The sequence below is a fragment of the Alexandromys fortis genome, unplaced genomic scaffold, assembly GCF_014885135.2.
Source record: "Alexandromys fortis isolate MF-2015 unplaced genomic scaffold, M_Fortis_MF-2015_v1.1 scaffold_0, whole genome shotgun sequence".
NCBI lineage: Eukaryota > Metazoa > Chordata > Mammalia > Rodentia > Cricetidae > Alexandromys > Alexandromys fortis.
The window spans coordinates 40,054,058-40,079,972 of NW_026067949.1; the positions used below are offsets into that span (position 1 = coordinate 40,054,058).

General features: G+C 35.6%; 1 protein-coding gene across 9 annotated transcripts; it reads right to left on the reverse strand.

The window, feature by feature from the left end:
• Positions 1–1,193: 1,193 nt before the first annotated feature.
• LOC126506606 (UDP-glucuronosyltransferase 2A1) lies at positions 1,194–23,731 on the reverse strand. 9 transcript variants are annotated; one of them, XM_050150318.1, is made up of 9 exons: positions 23,013–23,731; positions 20,787–20,797; positions 20,362–20,382; positions 20,047–20,059; positions 8,114–8,151; positions 7,088–7,275; positions 3,925–4,012; positions 3,186–3,405; positions 1,196–2,185 (listed from the first exon to the last, which is right to left on the reverse strand). In XM_050150318.1, exons 1-9 carry the CDS (start codon positions 23,729–23,731, stop codon positions 1,906–1,908), a joined length of 1,578 nt encoding a protein of 525 aa, XP_050006275.1. In that variant the 3' UTR covers positions 1,196–1,905. The 9 variants fall into 9 exon arrangements, with proteins under 9 accessions (XP_050006271.1, XP_050006275.1, XP_050006276.1 ...); XM_050150313.1 differs by lacking the exons at positions 8,114–8,151; positions 20,047–20,059; positions 20,362–20,382; positions 20,787–20,797 and adding exons at positions 5,297–5,428; positions 15,224–15,853 and having other exon boundaries at positions 1,199–2,185; positions 7,088–7,236; positions 23,017–23,731; XM_050150315.1 differs by lacking the exons at positions 8,114–8,151; positions 20,047–20,059; positions 20,362–20,382; positions 20,787–20,797; positions 23,013–23,731 and adding exons at positions 5,297–5,428; positions 15,224–15,977; positions 18,511–18,751 and having other exon boundaries at positions 1,206–2,185; positions 7,088–7,236.
• Between the last annotated feature and the right edge of the window lie 2,184 nt (positions 23,732–25,915).

Genomic DNA, 25,915 nt, shown 5'->3' on the forward strand with positions numbered 1-25,915 from the left:
GAAGCAGATGGCCTAGAGGATGCAACATTTCAGAGGACCTCTGTTGGACTTTCCTATGAGTTCTAAATACAGGACAGCCTCAAAACTGTTGGCTGAGATGGCCAAACCTTGCAGAATATTCCAGTCAGGACTTGACCATAATCCTAAATTTTCTTTAGGTCCCTATAAGACTATCACTAATCAGCAGGAAGTAACCTTGAAAATTATTCCCACATTCCAGAAAATGTATTATGGATATTATTCTTTGTTTATGGAGTTGGTTACAAGTTGTTATGGATAATAATCAGGAAGAAAGCTAAACAAAGGAGATTAGATTCAAAGTTTTTGTTTTGAAAGAAAAAATAAGGGAAGTGCTGTGGGACAATGGTCTTGTACCTTGTAAAGATTTGCCAGTATTGTTGGTTTAATAAAAACTAGGTGATTGGATAGTCACCAGGCAAGGGAGTATAAGCAGGATGACCAGAACAGGACAATTTTCGGAAGAGGAAAGACTCAATCTGCAGTTGTCATCCAAACACAGAGGAAACAAGATGAGAATGCCTCATTGATAAGGATACCAAGATAAGTGGCTAACACAGACAAGAATTATGGTTTAATGTAAGTTATAAGAGTGAGGAACACTGGGGTAATTGGCCAATAAGTTTATAATTAATATAGGCTTCTGTGTAACTTTTGGACTGAATGGCTGCCGGACTGAGTGGGACAGATACCTCTGTCAACAGACCTGGACTTATTGGTGGTTATGACACTGTCCTGCCAATATTAGCTGCTCCTTTGAGTGGCAGTTAGATAGAAGGGTGGACCTAATTCTGGTTGTAAATTGGGGTTGTCTCCATTGTAATGGGAAAGGAGCTTAATTAGAGGTCAGTCATGATGAACAAGTATTAGCAGCATCCTAAATATTGCTGGTCTCTAAGCTGCCTGGTTAGCATACTACTTATCTTTGGGGGCATTTTAGAGACAGTGCTCCTTTAGCTAAATTGAATTATGTGTTATTTAGTACTTTCTAAGCAAATCTATTAGTAAATCTATTTGAGCATCAATTCTACTACTTCAAGTCTCTTCTACATCAATATAAGTTTCTTAATTTAGACATTTGTCACATTCTCAGTAAATCTGGTAATTAATAAATTTTATTATTACAGCCAAAAATTATGAGTTTAAATTTACAGAAAACGGAGAGTAGGAAGAACACAGTGATCTCAATATAAGTATTTATTTTTTCAGAAAATGAAATATCTCATTGTAAATAGTGATTATAGATTGTGAACAATATGATTTTTATATATTTTAGGAAAAAGCAGAAAAATAGAACATCATGTTTAAAGGTACTAACAATTTTTATATATAGTTTTCCTATGGTAATATGTTGTCACAGTTCTGACTTCATCCTCTAATACTAGTGACATCCGAAAATCACAAGAGTTGGCTTCTATTTCTAAATAAAATGATGAGTCTTCTCAGGATACACTAATCCCTGTGGTCAGCGCTCCATTGGTGTGTTCCATGAGGACTTGTGTTTGTGATCCTTGTGTGATAATTAAATAAAATTCAAAATGCTCTGTGTTCCTTCCCATGATTTCAGAATGCTATTATTTATCATCTGCTTTATATTTTAAATGACATCCTGAAAAGAACTTATTTAAATCAATAGTGCCCGTGTGCCAGGAAGATAAGAAAATGGTAGGAGTGTCACTAAAATAACAAAGGAAAGATGAAGCAGTTTCAGGAGAATGTAATTATGTTGCATCCTAGAATTAATCTATCTGCTGGCTAGCTTAGCAATGTGATGTTTGGCAATGAGATGAAGATAGGTGTCTGACAGCTCCATCTGCCTCTAAGTACTAGTACTACTCCACTTGGTTTTTTACCAAACCCAGAGACCTTTATTGTCTTTTCCTTGATCTAGTCTCTTTTTGTCTTCTTTCTTGTCTTAGCAAACTTTTGAAATACAAACAAACAACATTTTGCAACCAAGAATATAGCCGATGCCACACAAGCCAGCAGGAAAGCAATCACATCCAGTGAGTGGTACTGAAACCAACTAAGGTCATGCGCTGCCACACGAAGGTGCTTGGCTCCCTTGTGGCGCATGACAAACTCGATCCAGAAGACAGCTCTGTCCAGGGGCTTCACTGGCTGGTCGTGGTGGATTCTTGAGAGTCTCATGGCATTTTCTTTATAACTTGAAAAAAATAGACAAACAGACATTTGTTTTGTGTTTAAATTTTTTAGAAGTGATTATGTGACATGTGTTTAGCTAATAGATTTAAGTTTTTACACACAGTACCTAACAGTTTGACCTTTTCTCAAACAGGATCCAAGTCAAGCAGGTCAGTCAGGGACACTATCTCAAAACAATAAACAAAACCAAAACCAAACCATATCAAGTACAGAACTTATTATCTGTAACATAACCTATGCTTTCCCTTGAAGTTTCTCAATAACTAGTGGAGAATTAATAAATTTCACTTAGGTTTGATCATAGGGTAAAGCTTCAGAGTCCATTCATGGAAATGAGGAAAGTAATGTGGTTAGCAAAAAATCTAGTGAACATTCTGTGGAGTTGAGCTGAAATGAATCATAAACTTTTCTACTGTAATTTTTAATAAAATGAACCAAGAAAGCAGCAATTAAAATATTTGTAATAGTGAGGTTGAATAGAGTGAAAGGTCAACATTTATGAAACACAATAGCTCATTCCAAGAATTACTGATATTTCTAAACTGCTGATCAGTTCCTGAATTGAGAGTTTTAATACTGTTTATGCAAATATAGAATACTCAGAATTAAATGTTGGCATTAATGTTAGATAACACCATGTTAATAGTTATGTATGCATGGCTAATGTTGAACACATTACCTTTTCCATTTTGTAGATACTGAATGGTTAATAATGCTTAACTTCTTATTTATAGTTCTATAAAATAAAAACTACATGAGAATACATGCTAGTATTATTATATTTTGGAAGGTATATTGACTGAATTTTTAAAGTAGATTTATTTTCAAATTTTATGGTATAACCTCAGTAGTTGAAAATGAAACAAGCAGTGTTTACATTGTCCCTGGTTACTTTACACTACAGTAAATTCAAAATGTGTAATTTGTAGATACATTCCAAAATGATGGACAGTCCATCCATCAGACATTACAGACAGGGCTTTACACAGTTCAACACTTACGATGGGTCATTAATGACTGTCCTCACAGCGTTGAGAAAATCTGCACTTGACATTGTGTTCATGTTCACCTCCACAGCTGATCCTTTGGCCTTCATGTGAGCAATGTTGTCAGGCTGATCAGCGAACATGGGAACTCCCACCATAGGGATCCCGTGGTAAATGGCCTCATAGATCCCATTTGTTCCACCATGAGTGATAAAAGCTCTGGTTTTGGGATGTCCTGTTTTGAGGACAGGAGTGAGTATAGGTTTCAGGCTAATTAGTTAGCAAAAGTTCAGAAGTAGAAGGGATGAAGAGTTACACTACAAGGCAGCATTTTCTATAAATGTTGAGCATAGGAGACATTGCTACACCAGGAAATTACACTCCCAGAGAAAGGGGAAATTAACTCTTCTTCATTGTCTGGGAAGGTATTAATGAAGTGGTAACATCTCACATCTGATGGAAACTTGAAAACCAATGAGATTTTTAAGATATTATTTAAGGCATGGGTACTCTGTGGACCTGTACAATTGACATTCACCATAAATCTGGATGTGAAGTGTATTGTGCTCAACAGTGGAGTGTTTGATTTGCATGATGCTACCCTAGGGTCAATACCCAGTACTACCACCAAAGGAAAACTTGAAGTAATATGTAAAAATTTAAAATTATTGGATGTTGTCAACTTACTCAAAGCTAAGAAATTGCTTAATATTTTTTTTTAACTATAGGGATTTTTCTGGCCCCAGAGTCTCACCAAGAAGGTCATTTTGGGGAATCCAATCAAACAGCCTCGTATTGGATCCTAAAGTTGCTGGTATCTTTCCTTTGTATCGCCACAAAACCTGTGGAAGACAATGCTGTGATGATATAGGTAAAGACACACATTGAAGGTGTGCTAAGGCAGTGAGTTATTGGGAACAAGTGTACATACTTTAGGTGGTGTTTGAGAAGGGGGTTACTGATGTGGACATTCGCAAACACTGAGATAGAGTAGGACAATGAACAACTAATGGCTTCTACTTCTGGTCTATTAAGCATAGATTAGTATTTTGAAATTTATTACTGAAATATCATTAGAAATAAATGAGAACACAAATAGATATATTTTAGCAAGTCAGAATATTGGAGTGCAAATTATTAAAACAAATGCTCCCTGGTGAGTGACTTTAGCTTCTCATTTGGAGGCCAGTGTTTGTTTACTGTCAGCTTTTGTTTCTTCCTCCTCCTTTTCTTATTTTCCTTTCTTTCTTCTTCTTCCATTTCCCTATCTTACTCTATTACCATTTTATGTCTATCTCAATGCTTATACCATTCTTCCATTTTTTGTTTCTCTTTTTTTTTTTTTTGAGTGAGATGGCATGTCGACATGTCACTTTTTAAAAACTTAGTTTTGGAATAATGAGGCAGGTTTTTAATTTCTAAACAAGAAAGAGAAAGAAACAAGTGTGGGCATAAAAGATAGAATTTTAAGATTCTTATACAATCATATGAACAGTAATCAGTACATGACTGATTATAGATTCTTACATGAATATGACTGAGTAGAGACTTGAGTTGAAGAATGAAAATGATAAATATGAAGGTTAACTGATTTCCATTAATTATTAAAATAGTTATATTTTATTTTATTTTTTTTGCCAATTTAAATATTTTTATTAGACATTCCATTTTCCACCTCTTTTATTATAGACATTGCATTTTCCACTTAGGATACAGTGCTTATAAAGTGCAATGCTTACTTCACTCTCTGTGCACACATGTTCCATGTTCAAGTATTGAGAATGCCCAGTAAATTTATTGTAGCAGTTTGAATTTGAAACTGCCATGTAACTTGCTAAATTTGGGTCCTTCAAATGTTTCCCTGTAGAAGTGGCCTAATGTATTCTTCTCTATCCTATATAGAAAATGACCATAGAAGTCTATATTTTCATAATAACTGTATAAGAAGGCAAATGAACACATACAACATCATTTATATGTTCTTTCCGTAATATTGAAAGCAGGCACTAGTTGTGATTAGTGGCCTACAGATTTCAGCTTCAGATTTCCAGAAAACACCACTACCTGCTGCACTCTCCCATCAGTCCAAAGAAGTTCTGGTCTCCACGATCTGGGGTTGTACTGACCTTCTGAGGAATCTGGGCCAGGGCTGAGGCAATGAGACTGGCCTTTTCATCTGTCAGGTTTTTCACCATCGACCCCAGGGAAAACACAACAATACCATGTTCCCCCGAGCTCTGGACAAATTCTTCCATTTCCTGCAAACATAATATCATATTGAAATTGTGTAGATTCATTAGGTGAGATTTTGTTCATTTACAGTTCTATGTACAAAACATGGAACTCAAGGTCAAAGAAAGTTTCATATCATGTAAAATCAATAGTAACTGTATCATGTAAAATCATATCATGTAAAATCAATAGTAACTGTATCAGGAAATGTTTCTGAAAAAAATTCATAAAGTATACACAAGGACCAATGGGACTCCAAATCACCGTAAAAGGGACCAGAAAATGGGGGCAGCTTCTCTCTTTTTAAGTTGACATGTAATTCACAAAGTTTAACTGAAAGAAAATACAAGGTTTGTTTACTTGAATGGGCATAATTAAGTCCAGAAAGCCAGGCTTTAGAATTATTATCATGCCTGATAAACCCAAATAATCCTAATGCAATGATTATATAAGTGTTATAATATTTGAATCTGTCTATCCATTTTCCTATTTTTACTTCATGAAGATGATTCTCAATATGCATCAAATGTTATTGGTTGATCAAACCAAATGTTCTCTAACAATCACCTAAAATATCCCTTTCTCTTCTTAAGGAGATTATGCTAAAACCTAAACCATTTCATCACCATCACCAGTTCCTGGACATTCCATACCTGCCATTACTACACATGTCAGAAGCAATGACACTACAGGCCACCACCTTTTCTATTAAAGCCGCAGGACTAAGGTATGAGGCCCTGCTTGATTATGAAGACTCTTCACACGTGCCTTCCCTTACTCATCAAGTCCTAAACAATTCATCAGGACTTTCTATGAACTGTTTCTCTAACAAACTGTTGGTGAAGGTTTCCCTGTTTACAGCTCTGTCTGGCACATGAGGAAGACTTTAGCAGTCACATGGCGATCCACCCATAGTTAGACTTTTCCATTCCCCACTGCAGTATCCATACTATAGAAACACAGACATTTTAATGCATCTTTTATTATTTTCTTTTTTTGGTTTGTTTCTTGGTGTAGGAGGTCATTCTGTTTATGTGTTTCTTTCATTGGTTGAATAAAGAAACTGCCTTGGCCTTTTGATAGGGCAGAGCTTAGGTAGACAGGGAAGACAGAACTGAATTCTGGGAGGAAGAAACCAGAGAGGGAGAACCTCCATGGAGCTGCCAGAATCAGACATGCCGAATCTGTCCCAGTAAGCCACAACCTTGTGCTGAACACAAATTTAATAGAAATGGGTTAAATCAAGATATGAGAGTTAGCTAATAACAGGATAGAGATAATGGGTCAGGCAGTGTTTAAATTAATAGTTTCTGTGATTATTTCAGGGGTTAAGGTAGCTGGGTGGCTGGGACAACAAGGGCCCCTGCTCTCTAAAAGAGTTTCTTTTTAAATTTTTGTTGAAAATCTATTCTTCTCTCATACAATACATCCCTATCACAGTTTCTCTTCCCTTCACTCTTCCCAGCTCCCCACCACTTCTCCTCCAGATCAAATCTAAGCTTAAATTCTCAAGTCCATATGACCCAATATAGTTCAAACAGAGCAACTGTGATGAGAGCAATAAGTTCTCCTAACAGAATAGAGATACTCAGAAATGCATCTCTGCTATTAAAGCTGTTAACTTCAGAGGGAAAATCAACAATCATGTCATGCAGCTCCTAAGGTCTTACCCTTCATAGACCTACCTTAGGTAATGGCTTGGCAGGTTTGCAGTGCAGTCCTCCCACAAACTCAAAATTAGGTAAATATGGACGAGGGAATTCAAAGTCCCAATATGTTCGCATCAGCCAAATCTCAGCTTTCCCCATAGTCTCACATAATGTGGTGGGTCTTCCTGGAGAGAATACATAATATTGCATGGAGGAAATTTGCACTCAAGTTTACCAAGTAAAAATGCATCCTACATTTCCTTACCAGCTATTGGGAAGAAAACTTGGGTCTTCTGGGATGCTTATCTTGGCAATATTTTAAAGGAGAAGGAGAGTATGAAAAAGAGCCAAACAAGGAATAGGGAAAGAAAGGCAATATGCAAATACCATCTCCAGACGATAAGGCAATAAAAATGTAAGTGTAGTTACAACTACGAATGAATTCCACAAAGACCCATTTTCTCTTGTAAGCAGCAGGAGAGAGATTATTTGCATCCTCTGAACTGTTTGCCACTTTTCAGTTGTTCTACAGTCTCTAGCTAGGAAAAAAATTTCTATTATGCACAGGATCATAGTCTCGCTTTCAGCATTATGTTAGGTGAGTACCATTCTGCAAATGATTTATCACCATTCTCTTAAGCAGGAAATCTGAATTAATTCTTTCAATACAATAAACTTGGAGATATGAGATAGAAATATAAGGATTGCCAATATCTCTCTTAACACTTACCATCAAGAAAAAAATAATGGGCCAAAAAGTGGTGGTGCAGGCCTTTAATCCCAGCACTCAGGAGGCAGAGGCAGAGGTAGGTGGATCTCTGTGAGTTAGAGGATAGCCTTGTCTACAAGAGCAAGTTCCAGGTCAGGTTCCAAAGCTACAGAGAAACTCTGTTTTGAAAAATGAATGAATGAATAAATAAATAAACAAATAAATAAATAAATAATGCACCTAGAATAATATTACATACTACTTTCAAGAGATGTTTAGAGAAGAAATATATATTAAAAAATACTAATATTACCTAAAAAGGAAACATGTACTGCAAGTGAGAAAAGAAATACAAGATGAAAATCTTTTTACATAAACAGGGTAGATATTACTTTCAATGGTCAGGATTTAGCATTGGTTTGAAACACGCATGGACTCACACAGCCTAATCATATAGTTATGTAGCAAATAATCACTGCTCAAGGATACTGAGCTTGGAGTTTCCAGGCAGTGCATTAAAACCATCTCACATCTCCACCATCGGAGCGTTTATATCCCTTGCTTGCTTCACGTTATGAGTACTTCTAGCCTTTAAGACAATTTCATGAGGAGAATTTTAAATGATTGATATAACAATTACAATAGTTGCAGAAATCTATGTGAAAGCAGCCATCCATGGATCTTGGAGATGACACAGGTGGTAACATATTTGTCCCACAGCAAGATTCTCTGGGCTTATATTCTTAGCGTTCAATAAATAGCTGTCAGTAGCCCATGCCCATAATCTCAGTTCTGTGGATTTACGGAGAAATGAATATCTAGAACTCATTTTATACCTAGACTAGCCAAATCAGAATTGAACCCCAGTGAAAATCTATCTTAACAATTAAGGTGAGAGCCTTAAGAGAGAACGGTCAATGCCCTCCAGCCTTCACACACATCCTCACATAGCATCATAGACATGCACACATGTACCCATACACACCCAAGCAGTGATTCATGTTCATACATATAAAGCCCATAAAAATTAAAAGAAAATTTGATTAAATATTTATGCTTGTCAGTAAATAATTTAGTAATTATACTTTTAAGGTACTAAGAGTGTAGAAAGATTGTATGAGCCAAAGGATGAGGGAATTTGCTGTGAAATCGCAGTTCCTGGTAATATCAGAAGTCTGGTAATATCTGTAAGTCTGATCAACAAAGGTACTCACACAGGACCTGAACAAGGACAACAACCATAAACATGCCTAAGTGGATAGGGGAAAGACTTGGAGGCCTCAACCACACACAAAGAACTGTCAGTAATGCTGAAATGAGCAGAAATAGTCTTTGCCAGACAGGAGGATTCCATTGGCTTACCAAGTTGTCAGCCTGAACACATATTCAAGTAACATTATACAAATCAAGCAGACTATTTATGTATTTAGAAATACAACAGGCACAAGCATATACACATGTGTATGCTATAATTAAGGAAAAACAGGTGATGGTCTTGAAAGAGATTAGGAGGGCAAATGTGGAAGGGATTTAAGAGAAGAGGCAAAGTGTGAAAATGATATAATAATATATTAGTCATAAAAATAAGAGAAATAAATTTATAAAAGTCATAAACTGTGCTAAGTTCTATTTATCCAGATACATAAAAAAGTTTACCACATAAAATTCAATAATCACAATATATGAAATTGACAAAATAGAGAACTAAAAACTGTGATCAAAGGCATTTTCTATTCAATTGATATTCACTTGTAGCTGTATGTATTTTAATAACTTCTATTATATAATAACATCTATTATATGACAGAGCAGTCTGGTGAGAACTTCACACTTCCCAGTTGCTGGAAGAAAGATATGTTGCAGTTGTCCTGCTGCTTGCAAAGTGGCAAAACTGGCATTGCATTCAAGCTAGATCTGTAAGCCCACATAGTGATTGTTCAGTGATCTCGCTCTCACAGGGCACAGGGATTCTTTCGAAGTCCAGGGCAGAATGCTTGGTGTATTGTGATCTGGGAGAATAGTCTGGTAAGTCAGAACTGTCACCTCTGTCTTTTCTCTGTGAGCTCATTGAGAAGAGGCTTCAGGTTGTGTCAATGGTTCATATCCTCGATGCACTCCATGGCCTTGTCAAAGAAACTGTAATCTGCATAGCCAGGGCAGAAGTGTAGCTGAGCCACAGAAGAGCCACTGTAGAAACACAACAGACCACAGCAAAAGCACAGCAGAGCCACACCAGAGCCACAGCAGAAGGACAGCTAGCGGAGCCACAGCAGACCCAAAACAACAAAACTGTCACGGTTCATTTCTGAAAAGTCACTGCTGTGTCTCCTCACCCTGCTCTGCAGAGGGTGGGTGTCTATTCAATTGAAGTGGCAATTTAAGTATGAAGCAAGTCAAACATTAACTTCCAGACTTATAAATACACACAAAAAAGAAATCTGTCAGTTACTGTTTATGTATAGCACCTATAAACCCTTTACTCACGAAATTAGTCCATTTAAATATATATGCCTATTGGTTAATATTAGTATGAGTTGGCTAATCTCCAAATGCTAGTTATACAGTTTCACATCAAATAAATAAGCATAAATTTATTTTCTTATTGTTATTATATTTATGAATTGGAATTTAGTGGGAGCTAGCTTCTTCAATTTGTGTATATTTCTATTGATTTATTTCATTTTATATTCTATTCAAGTATTACAATTATTTAAGTTATATTTGAATTTTTTTCTTTTTTTACATTGGTTTCTCCTTTGTATGATATTGTTTTCCTCATTGCTAAATTTCAGAAAATAGTTCAGGCTCACCTTTTACTTTCAGAGTTTAAACTTAAAATCAATATTTTCTTCATAGACTAGGGTTTCACTTTATTGGGAGACAGAATCTAAAAGACAGGTATTCATACTGCCCGTTTTCATTTCTTATGGTGTTTAGGCATTTTTGCAGGACAAGGCAAGGATTGAGTGCACATGTAAATATATTTATCCTCCCCTTATGTCTAAACATTTTCTTCAATAGTGAGAAACCTATATCACCACAAGGTGATACATATTTACTCCTTCAATTTTTGTGGACAAATAGGGCTGTAAAATCCATATTTTCTGACTAGGGTACATTTATCATAAAATTTCCAAATATCAAAACAGTGAACAGAATCATTCACAAAGACAGCACTAAATAAATGTGCTTCTCTGCATACTTTTATCTAAAAGAGTTATAAGTAATGAGGCTTGTTTTTTACTTCATAAACCAATGTCACTAGGCTTAAAGAAGGTATATCAAACATTACTATTTTATCTCATGTTTGTTTACAACACATTTGATAAAACTATCTTTAAGCTTTAACAATTATTTTTGTGAAACATTTTATAAATAATAAGATTCCTATGCATGTTCAGTTTGATTGGTTTGAAGCCATGCAGCCATCATAGCAATCTGAGACAGAATATATCCATGACTTCAGAGAGTTTCCTCATGCCTTTACTATTATTTGAAGAATATTATCATTGCCTGTATGAAAGGAAACTTAAAGATATGTGTCCTTAACAAAATGTTATGGTGTACAATGCATTACAGTCAACTGACTTTGTGGTGTATATATATATCAAAGACTCACTCATTTTGTAATTGGTCCTTTGGACCCTAACCTGTTACCTTCCAATTCCTAGCATTTCTAGCTCCTAGAAATCATTACTTCTCATTATTCCTCTGTAATTTTGACTAAGTTATATTTAACTATACATGGTATTATATAATTTTATCCATGTGTGTGAAATCCATTGCACAAACTACAACATGTACCAATATCTCTCGATGAGTTACAATAGCAGAATTTCCCTTTTATGTGTTGTTGATATACTACCTGAGACATAATCCATAATTATATATGCCTATGATTTACCAGCAGACATTTAAATTGTTTTTGTGTCCTAACAAACTCCATGGATCCAACTGTCTCTACCTCTAGTGCTACGATATTAGGAGTGTGGATTGGAGGATCAGTATCAAACCCTCATACTCGTAAAGCTATCCCATCACTGACTAATCTCATCAGCTCCTTTGTTATTATTTTCATTTGTGGAAGTAGTTTTAAACTAATCAACATATCTAATGATTCATTAACAGAACCTATATGAATAAACTAATTACCAGTCTAAAAAATGAAGAAACAATGCACAAAGAAATTAAAGATGTGATTTAAGAACAAGATAAATAATTTGATAATAAAATTTAAAGATGACTAGATTTCTTGTGAAAGTAAAAACCTTCCCTTCTTTAAACTCATGCTTTGTGATACAATCCGTTGCCATGACAAAATTTATCTGCTAAGTAATATATGAAGTTAATAAGTTTAGTTAGTTAACTTCGGGAGAATAAATTCTGATTTCAGGAAGTGACATTATTTCTGGGGTGACAGGCTCCTGGCTATGTCAAAGCACAGAATCATCATGACTAAAATGTATGCAGAGGGGAGAGCAGTCACTCTGGGAGACAAGGAGCAAAGGTCAGCATAAGGAAGAAGAATTGCTACACGCATTCCTGGAAATGCACAATCGTGTTTGTCACACTCCTGACACCCCTGCTCCCTTGGCTGTTGGGTGCATAAAGTGACTAACCACTTCATCCTTACGATCTACAATCCCACTGACACACGATATAGGCTCATGAATGAGTTCACTAGGCTATGTCCTTGTGCTCAACTCTCTCCTGAAAACATATGTGCAGTCTCTAACCACAGTCCAACTTTTCTACTCCACTTTTCCCCTAAGGAATAGAAGAATTACATTACAATGGAAACTGTAAGAACTGAATACTTTATGAAATCTCTTATGTTCAGAATAATAATATAAAAATAATGCAGTTTTTTTCTTTCACTATCAGCTTATTCACACTGGGTATTGATAACACTGTAAAATTACATAATTGCTAAGGTAAATCATTACATAGTACCAGTTTTGGGCATTGTACTCCTACTGAAATATTTCCTGTTCAGAGATGTTTAGTGATATGGCTCAGTGGGCAAAGGTACTTGCCACCAAGCAACAGGACAAGAATTCAATCACCAGGACTTGCTTGGCAGAGGGGCAGATGCCCTACACAAACTGTTGATTTACAACCTCCATCTGCACACCATGGCACAGGTACACGCAGAAGAAAGTAGAATAAGAAGTTTGGTAACTTGAGGAAAACAATGGACTTAAGTACTTAGCAAAAAATTTCTCAAATGGTCGGATTTGTAAATCTAGATCGTTATCAGATAAAGTAAGAAGCTGGGAAATTTCTATTTACAAAGGCTGTCATGGGCGTCGTACTATTTTTATGACTTACTTTAAGAGGAAAGACTAAGGGCATACCAAAGGTCACATGCTTTGCAATTTTCTTATTTTTAAATTTTACTCTTCCCACACAGGGCAAGAGTAGTTTTAGAAATATTTTCAACTAACTCCATATGGTTTGTGGCTAAAACATTCAGTTACTCAACAAAGACTAGAACTTATCAGTTTACTACATCTAGAGATATAAAAATTCACATTAATCTTCCGGGGATCCACTAAAAACTGCACCCACTTAGTAGTGTGTGTCTGTGTGTGTGTTCTTTGAGAGTTTCATGTAATCTGCCTTGATCATTTTTACCCTTTACCCAAATCTTTCCACCCAACTTTTTGTCCTGTTTTGTTTTTTAAATCCTTCAAAATAAATTTGTGTTAACTTAAGATGCTTAAACGCATTGTCTTCCAGTGGGACTTGTAGAGTTATTACACTCTCAGAGAAAACTCCCTATTCTATAAGCCAGCAATTGCCAATAGCTCCGGATTATGGCTAGGATTTCATGACTAGCTCCTGTCAGCAACTCAGATTTGGTACAGCTTTGGCTAGCACAGGCTCTGTCCCTCTTGTTGCTACAGTGAGCTCATAAGTGTAGGTAGGTGTCTTATAATGTCTAAATGATGCTTTTCCTTGTAGTCATTCTTTACTTCTCTATGTATCTCTGTGTATGTACATATAAAGCCCCATTATCTCTGCTTGCCTCTCTATGTATGTGCATATGAGGTCACCATTGCCTCTGCTCACCTCTCTGTATGTACATGTGAAGTCATGTACTGCTCTATCTATGTCTGTCTGTGTACATATACATGAAGTCAACCTCAGATGTCATTTTTCAGGAGCTATTTACTTTTTGATGTCAGTGGTGGTATGGTGTCTCCAAATAACTTGCTAAATGAACTAGGGTGAGTGACTAGCAGTACTCCAGGAACTGGTATTGCAAGTTTGCACAACTATGAATTGCTGGTTTTGTTTGTTTGTCATCATTGTTGTTTGTTTTAAATATATATTCTGGGTATTGAACTCAAGTCCTCATGCTTGCAAAGCACATACTTTACATACAAATCTATGGTGCTACCCCTTCTTTTGCAGATATGTATTAATTAATTTAAGGTACTGATCTTCATGGAAATGTAATTATGGCTCTGACATTGAAGAGTTAATGAAGAGTATAGTCCAAAGTATGTTCAGCCTTAAATGCTTATTTGTATATAATATTACATATAATGTAATTTTGAATGTAAGATGGAAACTTATTATATTTTTTATATGTAGGAAATTATTAGGTACTTATTTTATGCTCAGTTAATATTACTTTATGCAAATGAAACAAGAGGTAAGAAAGAAAGAAAAGAATAGAGAGAGGTAGAAAAGAGCAAAAAGTGTGTAAGAGGATAATGTTTTACACCTAAATTCTGAAATAAAATGCCACTGGCAACATTCAGTATTAATCTTTGAACTAATTAATCCCCCCGAGTACTAACAAATCTGGAGAAAAGCCATCAGGAAAGAAAGACAATGTGAAAGGTAATCTCATGAACATCAGGAAGAGAGTAATATAAACAACCATCTAGAACTGGCTTTCTAAGTTGACATTATTTTATCTGATTGATTTTCATAAGGAAACTTTAAGGCCAAAAGGCTTTAGACACACGGGAGATAGAGATGCACGTGAGTAGAGATGGCTAGCCCTCCTGAGATGTTTAGGGCAAATAGCAAACAGCAGGCTAGAATATAACGTGGGTTTTCCAATGATAGACTTTTTGTTTTCTAATGTATTTTTTGCAGATAAAGAAAGACTGAAGAATGGAGAGATTATATGTTATCACAATATTTTCCATTTTGTTTGTGTGCATATGTCATAATTTACTTTACTAAAGAGAAATGTATTGATATTTGAATGCTTATATGAACATTGTAAAGCTACTGACTAAATGAGAATATTTTCTTTCCAGTGGATGAAAACTGAATACAAATCAATATCACTACAAAATTCTTTGAAGTATTTAAATACTTGTAGAGATATACCTTGTACATTCACTCAAATGTGGCTCATCTAGCAGGTGGATAACTTTAGCTGAATGAGAAAGAACGAAGGCACCTGGGGTCATCATGACACAGATGTTGAGACTCACCTAGAACTCTGCTGTAGTATGAATCCCATCTTCCCCAGTAGGACTGAAATATATAGTCCTGCAGAGGATAAGATATAGTGTTCTTAACCCTTTCACCAAAGGACATCTGGTCAGTGAGCTCTGACAGGGCTGCAGGTACGTAAGAAATAGGTGCTGGGATTTTCCCACAGTGCCTCTCCACTGTAAAGGCTGGAGAGAAGCGCAATGTATACACAAACGGAATTCCCAATTTCAGAGCAACCAGGTCTCCACAAATTGTTACTGGGTCAGCTATTAACACATCAAAGCCACGGTTCTGAAGTCTTGACATTAGTGTGGGATTGTTTAGTACACCATCACAGATCTGAATGTTTACTTGGTAGAAAGTCTCAAGGAGCTTTCCTAGTTCTTTGTAGAATGTCCACATGGTGAGAGGTGTTGGCCTGTGGTCTAGCCACAGGGCTATCATGTGTTCAATTATTTCATCTATATTGCTTTTCTTGTAGGAAACTGGAATCTCTTCAAAGTGCATAAAGTCATCAGGACTGGAGTTGATGAATAAAAATTCTGATGTAGCAAATACAGTCACACTGTGATTTCGTTGAATCAATTCTTCAAGGAGGATTTTAATATTTAACCAATGGCTGCCATCTGTAGGCCAAATTAGCACATTCCCGCTGAGGACAACTTCAGTCAGAGCCAAATGAAAAACATAGAGCTGGGAAAACTTCTTAATCATGATGGCATCCACTGTGGAAAACTGGCTACTGCACGTCTTTTAAGATTAAAAAGAAAAGTTCAATGTATTTAGGTATATTTCAGGTAAAATAATATTGAATATGATAGTCTAGTTACACCCACCTATAGATCAACTGTTATATAAGTTAAGAAGGAACTTACATAACTGAACTTAATATGTATCAACATGATTATAGTGTGGGTAGAAAAGAAATCTAGTCCAAGTGTAATGCAAAGAAATGAAATGTGTGTTTGTGTGTTCTGTGATGCCAGATCCACTTCATAAAATCATGTGTTCTCATTATAAGCTATCTGTATACATTATCTTCTTAGAATCTCCAAGACTAGATGTCAAACATTATCTCCTTTACATCATTGGGTACTCTAATTGAGTCCTGAAACTAATATGACAAAGTCATCCAACTTGGAGTATACTCATAACTTTATTTGACTCACTGCCAAACCTACATTATCATTCACATTAAGAAAGAAAGCTGAAAAAAATGTGTACTTATTTGCTATTTCCTCCAACAACTACTTTAGAAATTTTAGATTGATTGCGTAGTGGGGTACACTAGTAAACACTGTGTAGAGCATGCCCCTTTTATCTGAGTTGCTTATAGTTCCTTCTCACCTCCTTGTTACAGGCTTTTATTTTCTCCATAAGGCAACATTTAAAACAATTCAAAACACAGCTCCTTAAGGCTGTTGAAATAGAGTCTGTTTTACCTCTGTGTAGGAGACTACACAAAAGGAAGCCAAAAGTACAGTAAGCCCTAACCAAAAGCATTATATCCTTTGAAGGTTTGAAGATGCTGGAGAATGATCTGGACCTCTCAGCCTCACTTTTCTTGGTGTAAGTGAATGACAACAGAACTAATTTGTTAGATTGCTTTGTAAGTTAGCAGTCTCTGTAGAGCTACCATGAAGGCTGCTTCCCACAGAGGAATGACACTATATAAGATTTTAACAGTCTATAAAAGTTCCCATGTTAGCAGATTAAAGAGTGCATTGATTAAATCAGTGATCTAGTTTTAGAGATGGGTTTAGAGTCCCCACTTGAAATTTTGAACCAATCTGAACCCAACAAAGGCAGTTACATAAGTTTGGAATGTCAAACTCATCACGATGCTATTAAACAGAACTATGACAACAAATAATATAATCAAGATTATAAAAAAAGCAAGGCCGAAATATGAACATTTAGCACACAACGTTACTTCACAATCAGTTACTTTTGAATCTTGAAATTCCAGGTTCTTCAGTAACTGAAGGACCACAAAGAGGGAGAAAGAAAACCTGGGAATGATACACTGTTAGAACTGTGATTTTTATTTCTGAGCAGACAGCTTCAGTTTGGAGACTGCTGTAGTACTGTGCCGCTAATTCCATTTTGAATCACAGAAGCCAGATGAGAGTGTGAAATATCTCATATGGGTGTCCGTAGAGAGTGTTATTGGCAGCACCGCTAAATTACTTGGGAGTTTAAAACAGGAAAATTTTCGGTGTCAGTTTTTAAGTTTCAAATGATCCTTGCTGGGCAGTGATAAAGAAATACTGCATTTAGTTAACAACAAAAGCATGCATTTCTTTGTTTAGAAATTATGCCTGGATGGTACAGAGTTTATCTTCATGAGAATTGCCTTAGGCTTCTGATATATTTTGATCCCTAGTTTCATATACTACCAAAATATTTCACATTATGAATTAAAATAATGTAAGTACATTTTATTTATGGATGTTTGTAGGTATAATCTGATGGAGTTAAATTTCCATAAATGGAAAGAGAAGAATTTGTATCAAATCTGTCTGATTTAATAATGAAAGTGGTACTTGGATGGATAAAATTACTTATCGATTTCCAAATCTTTCTTTTACATTAATCAGTTAGTCTCTATGAGTACCTGGTTCAAATAAACATCTGAATACAGCATTTAGTTAAAATAGTTTTGTTGATATTTTCAATTTCTCAGTTAATTTTCATACATAATACTATACTATATAATTGTATATAATATATTATCCTAAATATACAAAAGATGCTCTTTCAAATTCCCACTTGTTTTGTAGTGGTCAAAGCATAAAATTTATATTAATGCATAATGGATTTTATATATTCCACTGTGATACAGTATCTGCATTATTTTCTCTTTAAAATACTGCAAAATTTTGGTAGCGTTTTTGAAAATACCATAAGAAAATATAAAATTTACCTGTTTTAAGTTTAAACAATCATATTTGAAATATGCAGACCCTTTTTCTTATTTTCGGCTAGAGACTGTTTACAGCAGTCTCTTAGAGCTAGAAAAGATATCCCAGACAACAGATCTCAGAGATCAGAGAGCCCCAGAGAGCTATATTCCTTAAGGAATGCTGAATGACATAGCAACAACATGGGTAATTAATCTTCACACAGCAAATTAAGAATAGAGACCCACACTGGAGCACTGGACTGAGCTCCCAAGGTCCCAATGAGAAGCAGATGGAGGGAGAACACGAGCAAGGATGTCAGGACCACGGGGGGTGCACCCACCCACTGAGACAGTGGGGCTGATCTATTGGGAACTCACCAAAGCCAGCTGGACTGTGACTGAAACAGCATGGGATAAAACCGGACTCTCTGATCACGGCGAACAATGAGGACTGATGAGAAGCCAAGGTCAATGACAAGGGGTTTTGATCCTACTTCATGTTCTGGCTTGGTGGGAGCCTAGCCAGTTTGGACGTTCACCTTCCTAGACATGGACGTAGGGGGGAGGACCTTGGACTTTCCACAGGGCAGGGAACCATGACTGCTCTTTGGATAGGAGAGGGGGGGTGAGAAGAGTGGGGGGAGGGGGAGAAGAGAGGGGGGAGGGGGAGAAGATTGGGGGGAGGGGGAGGGAAATGGGAGGCTGGGAGGAGGCGGAAACTTTTTTTTCTTATTCTCAATAAAAAAAAAGAAAAAGAAAAAGAAAAGAATAGCTAAAAGACAGAATTACAAAGTTTTCAAAAAAGTAAAAGAAAATATCCAGGAATGTTCAAACCAAACGATGTTAAATAACTGATAAATTTTTGTCTTAAATTTAAATTGGATGAAAAAGTTCTGAAGTCTGGTATGGTAATCCCTCAGCATATTTCATTTTGCTTAAGATTATTTTTGCTATTCAAGGTATTTTGTGATTTCATATGAGTTTTAATTTAGTTTTGTTTTTCCTATTTCTGAAGAGTGTCATGGGGGTTTTGATTAGGATTGCATTGAATCTGTAAGTTGCTCCTGGTAGCATGACCTTTTATACAATATTAACTCTACTGAATCATGAGCATGGGGAATCTTTTCATCTTCTAGTGTTTTCTTCGATCTCTTTCAGATATTCACATCTTTCATTGCAGAATTCTTTCAGCTCCTAGGTCAAGTTTCTTTGATATATTTTTGAAGCTACTATGAATGATAGTCTTCCATGATTTCTTTTTCAGCATTCTTGTTATTGGTGGGTACTACACACTATATATGGCTACTTATATTTGTAAGTCTACTTATATTTTTATGCTAAACCTATTGATCATTTTATGTTTTCTGATGGAATTTTGGAAATCTCTTATAATATCTGCAAATAGGGAAAACTTGACTTTTTTCCTATTTGTGGTCTTTTAATTTCCTGCCTGTGTCTTATTGTTCTAGCTAGAGCTTCAAGCACAATATTGAAAAGAAACAGAGATTTTAGTAGGCTTTGTTTTGTGTTTTTAGCATTTAGGATGATGTTGTCCATGAGTTTATTATGTTGAGATAGTCCAACCTCAACTGATACAACTGCAATACACTTTACAACTAAGCCTCAGTGAAACTAAGAGAAGAGGAGGTGGGAAGGTTGTAAGAGCAAGGGATTCAGGACCCCTGCTGCTAGACATTGTTCCTAGACACAAAAGGGAAAGTGCATCTATGAAATCTCACCAATATGATTACCTAAATAAGAACAGAATAATGGCATCAGATGCCATGACAGTATAGATGGGGAGAATTCAATATGGTCCCACCCCCTAGATAAATAGCTACAGGTGGTTAACAGTTCCCAAAAGAGGGAGAACCAGTCTCTTTTAGTAAAAGGCTTCTACCTTGGTTTGTAAACCCCAAGTCCTGAGCTCTGGACACTTGCACATATAAGCAATGCTATATGGACTCAGTGAAGTTTATACATATATAAAAACATATATTGCATATGCATGTAACAATAATAATTGACAAAGAAATCACGACTGCGAAGGAGAGGGAGAAAGAGGAGTTGAAAGGTAGGGGGAGGGGGAGGTAATATAGATGCAGTAATAGTGTATTAAGTTATCAAAAACAAATTAGAGCCGGGCGGTGGTGGCGCACGCCTTTAATCCCAGCACTCGGGAGGCAGAGGCAGGCGGATCTCTGTGAGTTCGAGACCAGCCTGGTCTACAAGAGCTAGTTCCAGGACAGGCTCCAAAACCACAGAGAAACCCTGTCTCGAAAAACCAAAAAAAAAAAAATTAGAACAAAATCCTAAAATAAGAAGGCACAGGAGACTTATTTGTACATTATTTAAGTTATTAGTATATGATTTTACTTTAACATACCTGATATTTTGAAATCTCATCTGTAATAATATTTTTTTTCTTTCTCAGAAGTGAAATAACAAAGTTATATGATTATATGTATATATACACTAACACATCCTGGAACAGTATAAGTTAACTATTGCTAGCTACTATCAATACAGATCATGAGTTTTAATGGAATAGTCATAATTTGGAAAAACATATAATTTTGACATTGTAAGATCCAATTCCTAGTAATTACCAGAGATTAAGAACCCACTCGGTGGTTCTCATTACATTCTTTCACAGAGAAGTAATCTCTGGGAAATTTGGCTTATTTGTTTTCTCAGCTGTGACAATTTGAGATCTGAATGTCTTTGGGTCCATTACAAAACTTGCATTAGAACAGGGGGAAAAAGCAGATCATAAATTCAATGACCCTTTGGAAGGAGATCCAAACCCATTGCCGGCATCATTCTTATTACTATTCTACATCAATGACATATTGCACTAAAATGAGGTACTTACTCTAGCATGTCAGTATTTTTTATTCTTACCTGATCTTTTAAAAATGAGTGTTCATGTCTCTCAGATCACCAGATTAATCTATCTTGGTAAGAAACAAACTTATATAGGCATTTTGAGCCAGAAGAGGGTAATTCAATTAGCAACACAATGCTGTATATCAAGAACATCTGTTTAAATCCTCATTGTTTTCTCATGAACAAACTGTTAAGAAAGATTAGTCTCTCCTGCCCCGACTCTAGAATAGTGTGATTCTATAATCAGAGCTAACTTAAAAACAAAGAACAATGGGCTTTGTGATTTTGAAACTTCATCCTGAGGAAGGCTAAGTGACAAATAATCTCACAGGTATGATAGGTAGTAATCATGAGAACTATGATTGTAAAGTTGAGAATGGCTTGCTAATGCTCCTGCAGTGAGGAACCAGTAAAGACCTAAGGCTCTCAACGCAACCTCTGCATGTCCAGCCATTTCAATAAAACATATTTGTTTATCAAAACAAATCCCTCTAAACAATTGCAAGCTGAAACACTTAGTATAACTTACAAGAGACTATTAAAACGTATATTGAGGACCTAGAGAGATGGTTCAGTAGGAAGGAGCACTTGGTGCAGAAGAGCGAAGATCTGAGTTCAGAATCCAGCACCAATTTGAAAACAATCAGGAGTATGGCCACATATGTCTGTAACCCTAGAACTGCGGAAAATTTGCTGTTTAGAGAAGTGTTCAGTTCAGTCATAAATTTTTGAAAGGAATAAGGCAGAGAATGACAGAACAGAAAACCCCACATCTTCCTCTTACATCTGGCATGAACAGGCACCCACTGTCACACATGTGTACATAAGCCATCACTCACACATACACACACACACAAACACACACATGTGCACACACACATGCATACACAAACACACATGCAAGCACACGCACACACACACTGAATTAACAACCATGTCATCTCTACCATTTTTCTCGTATCCCCCCTTTCTCATATTGATCTACACTAATAGTAAATCACACATAATAGCCAGAATATATTATGCTAATTTTGGTTCCCAATTTAGGCACAGTTTCCAGTCCAATGATTGCTTTTCAGGGAAACTAATATTTGCTATTTAACTGTGTCCTGGTGAAATCTAAAAATTTTTCAGAATGCCACTCATTTTTGATTATTCAAGCAAAGCCTATCTTCTCTACCCTATTTCTGTATCTTCCTGCATAATTAATAGATTATTCCCCTCATAAACATAATGCCTCTGGCTTTACATCATTCCAATGACAATCTCTAATCTAAGCCAGTGCCTGTTGAATATTAAAAAAAAAATCCATGGTTAGTGAAGAATAAATAACAAACCTCAGAAAAAAAGTGAGAGAAGGGCAAAGACAATTTGATTTTTAGACTAACTATAGACACTTTATGTAATCAATATACATGTTTTATAACATTAGATTTGCAATTACCAAATAAAAACTATATTGCATTTAAGTAATTAAGTAAAATAATTAGATATTTCATTTTGCGTTTTTACTTAAGTTAGCTGTGTAGAAATACAACAAATAAAGCTTTCAAATGTCTTTGACCTTTATCTTAGTCTTTATTAAGCACTAGTTGGAGACTTTATGTATAATAAGAAAATTTTTGTAGATGGCAATCTATACAACAAAAGGCTTATAAAATATGTAACTTCTTCCAGATGCATCCTACACTAGACTAAACTTTCTAGGCAAATTTTAATCCCATATAAATTCTAAATAAGATTTAGTCTTATTTAGCAACCAAATTATTTCTCAAAAACTTTGTTCATATAGTGGTTGAAACATTAAGTCCATAAAATTAGTAAATTGGTCCCATAATTCTACAGCCCATGCTTGTTTAAAAACATTCTTTCCTTCTTACATGTGGGTATACAAGTGCACTGCTACGCAAACTTGAAATTATAGATTTGCGTTCAGTGAAGAACTTACTGAAGCCATGTTTATATTTCAATAATAGAACTAGAATGGCCACATACCTAAAGCTTTACTATAATAGGAATCCCATGGCTTCCACAGAGTTTCGAACATGTAGTCCTGCATCCGGTAGGAGATGAAGTTTCTTACTCGGTCAGTGAAAGACATCTGGTCTGTGAGCTCTGACAAAATTGCAGGAACATAGGAAGAAGGGAATGGGACCTTTCCACAGTGCTTTTCCACTGTAGAGGCGGGAGAGAAGCGTAAGGAATAGATAAATGGAATTCCCAGCTTTAAAGCTACGATATCACCACAAGGAAATACTGGGTCCGATAACAGAACTTCAAACTTCCCTTTTGCCAGCTTTGCCATCAGCTTTTCATTATTAAGAACACCATCACAGATCCCTCTGGATACCATGTGGAAGTCCTCAATGACTCTGGCCATCTTCTTATAGAACGTCCAGATAGTTGAAGGAGATGGCCTGTTTTCCAGCCATGTCAAAACAAAATCCTTGATCACACTTTCTATTTTTTCCTTGCGAAAGGATACTGGATATATTTCAAATGTCAGGGATGGACTAGTTGATGGTGTGATGAAAAGTGCGCCAGAGGCAACAAGGACAGTCACATTGTGCTCTTTTCTTATGAGTTCATCTATTATTATCTTAATATTTAGCCAGTGACTGCCTTCCATTGGCCAGATGAGAACATTCCCGCCAAGACTGACCCCTAGGAGACTTATCTGAAGAGACCACAGCAAAACGTTGCTCAACATGATGTCGTTTGTTGTAGACTTCTGAAGATGCTGAACAAATTTCTTCACTTTTCTAGCAAAAATAAAAAAAAATGAGACAACATATTTTTAAAATAATTGATGTTTTTTAAATAATTCTCTCTCAAGTGTTATTAGATGAATACATATTTTATGGTCTCAGACTTAAAGCAAAGTGTTCTACCTTTTAATGTGATTCCTACCTTTCGACCCTTCCAAATTTGATCTCTTGACCCTTGTTTATATATCCTACTTGTTGATAATTTTCTCCTTAAAAAAATCAACTCCATGTACTCTTCAACTCTACATTCAAGTCTAGATGATGTCAGTTGAAAGGGCCAGTGTAAGAACACTAACAGGAAGTTTTATTTGTTTATTTATTGGACTGTAGTACATTAATATCATTACATTATTGATGCTAAAACTTTTGCTTTAATTGTATAATCATATGTTTATGACAGAAGCATAATAATATGAAAGTCAAACACACGTGCTACATCTATAAACACTTTTCTCACACATTTGAGAGACTATTTTGTTAACTTCTGAAAAACATTTTATAAGTAGGTGAACAAAATATGTACTAAAGATACGTAATGGTTGGTGAACAATGCTCTGGGAAACAGTTTCTAGTTGAGAGGCTTGCTTATTCAAGAACAATCTGACAGAGTTACGTTGAAAAGCAAGCTAACACAGGGCAGTGACAGCTGTCATACACCACACACAGCCTTTCACACTTGCTAATATGAAAGGCATTGGAGAATAGGTCACATATATTAATCTCTTTTCTTTTCACATTTTTAAAAGATTTGATCTTATTGAACTTATTTTTGTCTGCTGATGCCAGCCTCACCCACAGTCCCAGAAATATAACCTTTAAAATAGCTATAATAAATAGTTCACTGGACTGGACAATTGTTCATGAGTTGCTTTATTCGTGTTAGTTTCTTTAGCAAGAAGTCAGTTCCAGTTCTATATGGTATCTTACTGTTACTTTTTTATGGGGAAAATCCTTTAATAGTTGGAAAATTAATGTAAATTAGGTTTTTCATATCTATTATATAGTAAATAAAATTTAAAAATAAAGCACATAATGTGATATTACATAACAAGTATAATTATATAATAGAGAATTAATACTTATGCAATCACCTGTAGAGCATGAATGAATGCATATAAAATGAAATCATATTTATGAATCAACAAATACAGTGTCAGAATAAACCATAAATTTAGAATGTAATATGTTCCTCCTATCAGCCCTCCTCCTTGTCTTACAGAGAGCAAGTGAGAAGGGTTCTGAGATAGAATGACAGGTAATCTGTTGCATTCATTCAGGATAGAAATTGCTCCCAGGATATTGTTTTCCAGCAAGAATTGTCAGTGGAGCAAAGAATAGGAATGAATTCAGGAGGGATCTGATTTTCAGACTTTATTTTGTGGTCTGGAATACTTGAATTGTGAAATCAAAAGGGTATACAAATGAGACCAGTATCATGCCATAACATAAACCTAATCTTCATATACACATCTCAGAAAAATGGCAATATTAAGAATTATTTCAAAATATGGAGGTTAAATTTTAGATTAACTTTTGGCCCAAAATTAAACTGGTGACTATACCAGAAATTGTAGAGATAAATATATAAAGAGATTAAAAGTAAATATTTCCACAAACAAAGAGATACGTTTTTATTTTATTTACTGTTATCTAAAGTTTATTAAGTTCATTTTAAACCTAAGTTTTTCTTTCACAGAAAATTCTGAAACAGAATTCAACCAAATGAATGATTGAGCATTGTAGTGTATACCTATAAACCCTAACATTGAGGAGAATGTGGTGGGAGGATCCTAGATCAAGATCAGTCTTGACAGTGTCTAAAATAAAGATAAATAAATAAAACTACAAACAAACCTAAAAGAATGATTGCTGTGTTTATGCCATCTGTCCGCTGCAACACGGAAATTGGTATAATTGGAAAGAAACTGCAATATTCAAATTTTTATTCTAGGCAATGAATGTAAATAAAGTATTTTCTGATTTGTTCACAAAAGGATTAAGCATAGCATTTACTGGAGTAGCTGACTCTGTTTACACCTGAGATTTCCATAGAGAAATTGTATTTCCTTTCTCACATTTAATTATTTTGCACGAAGTGTATTCCATTTATATTTGAAAGATACAGA